This window comes from Myripristis murdjan, chromosome 1 (genome assembly GCF_902150065.1).
Source record: "Myripristis murdjan chromosome 1, fMyrMur1.1, whole genome shotgun sequence".
NCBI lineage: Eukaryota > Metazoa > Chordata > Actinopteri > Holocentriformes > Holocentridae > Myripristis > Myripristis murdjan.
In genome coordinates, this window is record NC_043980.1 from 35,075,436 (window position 1) to 35,082,312 (window position 6,877).

Sequence of the window (6,877 nt, forward strand, 5' to 3'; positions counted from 1 at the left end):
GCCGAGGCTGTTTGGGCTTTTTTTTTTTCTAGCAAAGCGAGGAGTTTCTCTCTGGAGCCCTATCCCAGGGTTAACCTGAACTGACTGATGGCCAAGCCCACCCTAGTGCAGTGAGGCAGCACGACCACCCAACACTAAAAAGCCTGATAGTCTCTATTCAGCTGTTTCTCACTGTGTAAGTGTTCATTTATCCCTTTAACTGTGGGACTGGACAACAGTTCAACAGTATCCCTATGTATATATGGCGTATATAGGTATAATTTTTTTTTTTTTTTTTTTTTTTTTTTTACACATTTGCTCATAGTTTCTTATTTCTATATTTTTTGTTGTATTTTGTAATATTAATGTACATGCTTTTAAAAAACTATGATTAATTCATAAGTAGTATTAATGCATATAATTATACATAACACACATGCTTCATGCTCTTATATAATTATATATATATTTTAGATTTATATAGATTTAATATATATGCACACATTTATTTTTCATATATATATAAAATCTGTCAAGTCCAACACCATCCACCCCAGTGACTGCCACATGGAAATTATACTTAAAAATTAATCTACATCTATTTTATATATACATATTCCATTCTATAGATATTTTGCAGATATATGTCATCATACATATAATCTATGCAAAGGTTCAAAGGTGAAAGGTCTATTGATGTTCTACAGCCATATTTTAGTTTTGTTTTTTTTCTGTTTTTTTATATTCTTTGTATTGATCCACTTAATTTATTTTGTTACTTGTGTTTGCTTTTCTAAAGATATTTATTTCTCCCAGTATTGATAGATATATTTAGTCTAACGTTGTCCCTGTGCAATGTCTGTATGACCTGCTGCTGTGACACAAGAATGTCCCAGTTTGGGTTTAATAAAGTACATCTATCTATCTATCTATCTATCTATCTATCTATCTGTCTATCTATCTATCTATCTATCTATCTATCTATCTGTCTGTCTATCTATCTATCTATCTATCTATCTATCTATCTATCTATCTGACATTTCCCTCCTAACGTTTGGTGCTCATCTGACTCGCTGTCTGAGGCACCATCAAAAAATACGGTGACGTAACCAGCATTGCAAAAGTCGCACGAGGTGTTGAAGAAGCAAACACTCATTGCAGGCAATCGGCAACAAGGGGAATTTAGGCGTGTCTGCACAGGCCCACAGACAGACACAGCCATGATAACACATAATACACTCTATCCTGTTCATTTATTTTCATTGTAATAGTAAAAAGCTGCATATTGTGGCTTTAGTTGGCGCGCAGTGTCTGGCATAAGCCCAAGGGGGGATGATTATTGTTGTGTGACTGACTTAAACACATGATATTCTTTTACTTCCTTTTAAGAAAGTTGTACAGCGACCTGTAAATCAGCCTGGATGAAGAAATCAGTGTGGGGCCCACTAGCTGTTAGACAACTTGTAAACACTCCAGCGTGGACACAGGGTCAAATTCCACCTCTGCTGAGCATTATGCTGCTGGATCTATCACTACAGCTCCGTCAGTGACCAAAGGAGAAAGGGAGCCACAACTGAAAGTAAGTAAATATATCTCATTGCTATTGTGCTGTTCCATTAAGCTATACTTTATTATTTCAGAATGATTAACAGCAAAGCTAGCACACTCTTCTTGGAATATACCATATCATACTTTACCCAAATTCAGTTGCGGCCTAATATGCACCGACTTCTCTAGCGGAAGTGGGTTAGGCCACCCACATATTTCACATGCACACATCAGGCAGGAAGACTTACAATGTTTGGTGCATTCAAAAGAGATTTTTAAAAAAAACAAACAAACAGTGTTACAGTTGGAAACCAGACCCCCTGTCAAAAGAGGGGCTCATAGATATAGTAATTTTCAACTAAGTATAACATTTGTACATAGTATTTATTGTTAAAAAAAAAAAAGAAAAAGTTAAAAAAAGGAGGGTTGGAGGACAATGTCTTTGTGTTTTAGTAATCAAACTCTAGAAAAATATTGCACCTTTAATGTTGAATATTTCTGACTTCAGTATCATCTATCATTCATCGCCTTCACTTCATTTGTCACTAACTGCCGTGTATGTTTTCAGCAGAAAACATTTACCTCCTTCTATACATGTTCATGATGACACCGCCCAAATGTATAGCACCACACTCCATCCCACCCCACACACTGACCCGGCTGGCACGAGAGTGGCTGGCAGAGGACGCACCAAATTTTGACCCGGCGGGTGTTTGCGTGGGGTCACAAGAGGTCGAGGCGAGGCTGCTGTGTAAAACCCCCCACAGCGTGCTGGCAGGAAGCCCCTTCTTCACAGCCGTGTTGGCTGAGGTGGGCTGCACCGTGGACTGGATATACCAGGAGGGGGCTGAGATAGGTGGGCAGTGGACTCTTTTATCCCACGCACTTGACAGCACCATGATGTCATCCGTTTTATAAAACATGTAGTACTGACCACAGACCCGATGTGCTTTTTCATCTGAGAGCTACTTTGAAAAAAATGAAAAATGAAAGTGGCCAAGAGCTTCTCATGTTTTGTATTAGTTGCACTGATTCACATATCATATCAAACCACTCACCAATCAACTTTAAATCCATACCAGCAATTTTGTGCAGCAAAATGCAACACATTTTTGCTTGTATCAAAGTTTACTGAGTTTAAATTTCAATTTATCAAACACACACGGCATATAGAAACACCTTCACTTCACTTCCCATATCAAGAGTTCATCATCATTTCACAGGGCGCGTATATGCAAGTGCTTTCACACCTCCTCACAGTCAGATGAGTGTCACAAGAGAGGTGTATGATGGAGTAGGGTTTTTGCACTAAGTTCACTAATGTGAAATCAGTTAAATGTTCATATCTCAGCCTTATTCTGAATTTAGGTTTTATGACATTCATATCAGAAAAAGTGTCTTAACAAAGTTGTGTGGAGCCAAATAGGGCAGAATTGCTCATTCAGGGCTGCTTGGTGAATGTTCATTTAGTTTTGTAGTTGGAGGGAGGATGGGACATCTTGTATATTTGATTGACGTGACATGGGCAGGAAGTTCCGAAGTGCATTCATAAGTGCATACTAAATGCTGACTTTTTTTGGAGATAATTTTAGAATATTTTGATGAGCTACTCAGAAACAGGCAGTGAGCTTCTGGTAGCTCACAAGCTGACTTTCTGCAGATGTCAGTGAAATTTTCCAGTGTTTTTCAGCGACAGTTATCTGGCATTAACAAATGTTGACTGGAGAGCTGCTGGGCCACTCATACTGATACGGTTCAGATGTTCAAAACTATCGCAAAGTGTTAAATGAGAGACGACTGGTGGGGATTTGTGTGCCAAGGCACTGATTTTTACACTCTCTGAGTCAAATTACCCCTGATTATTTTGCGGTGTGTCATTTGAGCTCAATCGCCTGCTGCCACCAGGTCCAGATGGCGTCACACTGACAGCTGTGGTGAGAGGCCCAGCAAGGTGTCTCCTCATTGGGGAACGAGTGGCACTCAACTGCCTGGCCCGGGCCTCGGGGATCGCCACCCGGTGCTCTCAGCTCCAGAGAATGGCTGCTGCAGCGGGTTGGCATGGAGAAGTGGCAGGCACACGCAAGACCACCCCAGGCTTCCGTCTGGTGGAGAAGTACGCCATGCTGGTTGGCGGGGTGTCCATGCACAGGCAGGACCTGAGTGGGATGGTGATGCTGAAGGACAACCATATTTGGGCATCAGGAAGTATCACACAGGTAGACAGTTGCATCAGTGAGTGCAGTTAAAATGGCTACAGCAAAAAAAAAAAAAAAAAAAAAAAATGGCTACCTAAACACACCACTATGCCAGGTATTGAAGTTTGATGTGAGTGATTTTAACACTTCCAGATTGCACAGAGCCAAATCAGATAAACACAATTCTCCTGTCTACACTCATCAATTAAAATAATAATAATAAAAAAATAAAAATAAAAATAAAAATAATGGAAATTTGGCTTCACAATGAGGCAAGCAATCCAAATGTTATCCTTTTGAAAAAGACAAAGAAAAAGAGAAAAGACAAAAGACAGAACCAGGACAAAAAGAAAACCCAGGAACCCTGGTGGCTAACTTCATGTCATCCCTCCTGTTGCTCTCTACTATCACTTTTGAATAAAGCAGAAACGCTCCAAAAATAATCTATCAATCATCAATCTATTATCAAAAATAATCTTAAATAAAAGGAAAAGGTTTATATATATATATATATATATATATATATTTTTTTTTTTTTTTTTTTTTCTTAGATACCATGAAACTGCAGTTTCAGAGATTGGTGTGTCAAACTTTGAAATCAATTTCAACCTTTGAAGAAGCTAAGCCTGTGTGAACAAAAAAATGCAGCGGGGGAAGATTTTCCTGAGGACTTGAAATGGTTGACAGCTGAGACAGAGACCTGGTATGAATGCACGTGTCCTCAACTCTCAACCTGTTTGTCCACTAGGCTGTGAAAGCTGCCCGCTCAGTGTGCGGCTTCAGCAGCAAGATTGAGGTGGAGTGCAGCTCCAGGGAGGAGGGCAGTGAGGCGGCCAGAGCCGGGGCAGATATTGTTATGCTGGACAACTTTCAACCTCAGGTAAAAGAAACGCGCACCAAAGCACAGGTCATCTCCGGTGTTCATGGCACGGTTGTCATTTGCTCTGCTTCTGCCACCCATCCAGGATCTCCACACTGCAGCTCGTATGCTGAAGGCAGAGTTCCCAACTCTACTGATAGAAGCCAGCGGAGGAGTGACAATTGAGAGCTTACCTAAGTATTTCTCCTCCGACGTGGACATCATCTCCATGGGCTGCATCACACAGGGCTGCCCGGTTGTGGACTTCTCTCTTAAGGTTCAAAAGCCTCTCAGAGCTGCAGGAATGATGACCCCCTCCCCTAAAAATGTATAGATAGATAACACTGACTGCGGGAGAGACTGAGGAATGATCCCTGAACAGCTGCTGTACCACTAGATGTGGCAATTTCCAGAGATTTATGAAAGAATTAGACTCCCTTCACTGTGGAGGATAGTCATCAGAAGTGTCATACATAAAAAAAAAAAAAAAAATTAAAAAAAAATCATTAAAAAAAAACTCAAAAGAGAAGTGGAACTTGACTGCACTTTCAGTTTTTGTCTGTTTAAAATTATGCAGTTAAGTGTCAAAAGAGGGGACACAGAGTCGTAGATGGAAAAAGTACACACCGTCATATTTGTGAACTAATGGTGCTTTAACCACAGATTTCCTGAAGCTGCTGACCACACCTGCACAATGCTTAGGTGTTACAGACAGATCATCAGTATTCAGGATGTCTTGTATGTACTGTGATCTGAACTGATGTTTTATTTTAGGTCATGCCCCAGCATTTCAGTAGGCTAAAGGTCTGGCTGTTCAAAATGCAAATTCTCATCGTTTTAAGGCAGTCCACTGTAGATTTACTTCTGTGCTAAAGCTCACACAGCATGACAATGCTGTGTGCCCCAGCCTCTGTTAGGTTTCAAAATCAGTTACGATGACAATGTCCTGATGAATTTCCTCATACCGTTTTGATCTCTCAGTGACTGCAAGCTGTCAGACTTTCAGGCAGCAAAGCAGCCCAGACCATGATTTCCTGCACCGCGCCTCACAGTTTTGTTGATGAGGCTGTGGTGTTGGTGTGCAGTGTTTTTGCCCTCCAACATACATGTTTTTGGTCTCATTAGTCCACAGAATACTGCTCCAATAGCACTGTGGTCTTTATCAAATGTGAGACAGGCAGCCATTCTTTGTATTCCTTGTTTTCCACACTTGTTCAATGCTTTTCTTCTTATGAACTCATGGAAACAGATATTCACAGATGCAAATCCCTAGTTACTAGTTGAAGACAGAAATCTTTATAGAATACCCACATGTAAGGAGAACAGCAACGGTGCTAAATTTCTTCCAGTTGTTCCATTTACCTGCCTGACCTTTGACTGACTGAGGCCCATATTTTAAGAGATGCTTTTGTCACGTATCTTTTTTCTGAGGTCCTCTGAAATCTCTTTTAATTGGGGCATTCAATAGATTTATGTCCATCCAACTCTTGATGATTTTTGTGATAATGCAATACACCTTTAACCTATAACCCTTACACTCACACTGACCCTAATCGCCCTCAAAAGCGTGACATAATTTTTCACCCCAATAAGGGATTTCAGATTCCTACCCACACTCAGTGTAAAGTGAAAATGAACAGGGTTATAAAATGATTGTCTTTAGGTCCTGAACTGCTCATGAAAAGTTTGGCCTAGTATACATGTCTTTGTGTCTTCACATGGATTCTGATTATTTTGAAGTTGCAAGAGAAATAAAGAATCGTTAGAAATACCTTAGCTGGTGTTCTAGCATTTTGTTACCTCATGACATGAGGATAACATAGACTGCAAGGAAGATAAAACAACATCCACTCCATAACTGTGAGCTTTTAAATTCAGCATCACCTTAAAATAAACAATAAATAAATAATAACTTCATCAAGTCTTATTTATTTAGGGGAGACCGGGGCTGGTTGTCACACGGGTTGGTTGTCACATTGCTTATTACAGCCACACTAGAGGGCGCTGTAACGTGATATTGACATCAAACAGTTGGCCTGACATCCTGCTCATTTAGCACTGGTCATCTTGTTGATAAAACACAAAACATTGAGGTGAGGAGATATTATGTGATTTGTATGGGTCAGAGTAATTTTTTATGTTGGTATTGTTTTTGTATTAAAAGCTTGTAGGTTATTGGTCAATTAAAAATCAAACACTTCGGCAAAAGTCGAAGGTAATAGCTTTGATTTGAGTCAGCTTTTAGCTAGCTAGCTAAAGCCATGTGGTGGCTAGCTTAAAATGTTTGTCAAGAGGT

General features: G+C 40.0%; 1 protein-coding gene across 2 annotated transcripts; it reads left to right on the top strand.

Moving 5' to 3' along the window:
- The first annotated feature begins 37 nt into the window (after positions 1-37).
- Positions 38-6,293, top strand: LOC115378415 (nicotinate-nucleotide pyrophosphorylase [carboxylating]). 2 transcript variants are annotated; one of them, XM_030078714.1, is made up of 6 exons: positions 38-175; positions 1,369-1,558; positions 2,096-2,383; positions 3,433-3,743; positions 4,471-4,602; positions 4,688-6,293. In XM_030078714.1, exons 3-6 carry the CDS (start codon positions 2,122-2,124, stop codon positions 4,913-4,915), a joined length of 933 nt encoding a protein of 310 aa, XP_029934574.1. In that variant the 5' UTR covers positions 38-175; positions 1,369-1,558; positions 2,096-2,121; the 3' UTR covers positions 4,916-6,293. The 2 variants fall into 2 exon arrangements, with proteins under 2 accessions (XP_029934574.1, XP_029934628.1); XM_030078768.1 differs by having other exon boundaries at positions 2,099-2,383.
- The last annotated feature ends 584 nt before the right edge of the window (positions 6,294-6,877 follow it).

Coding starts and splice junctions, on each gene's coding strand:
- LOC115378415 (XM_030078714.1), top strand. CDS start 2,122: ATGTTCATGATGACACCGCCCAAATGTATAGCACCACACTCCATCCCA. Junction 2,384..3,432: donor CCAGGAGGGGGCTGAGATAG/GTGGGCAGTGGA, acceptor TGCTGCCACCAG/GTCCAGATGGCGTCACACTG. Junction 4,603..4,687: donor TGGACAACTTTCAACCTCAG/GTAAAAGAAACG, acceptor CCACCCATCCAG/GATCTCCACACTGCAGCTCG.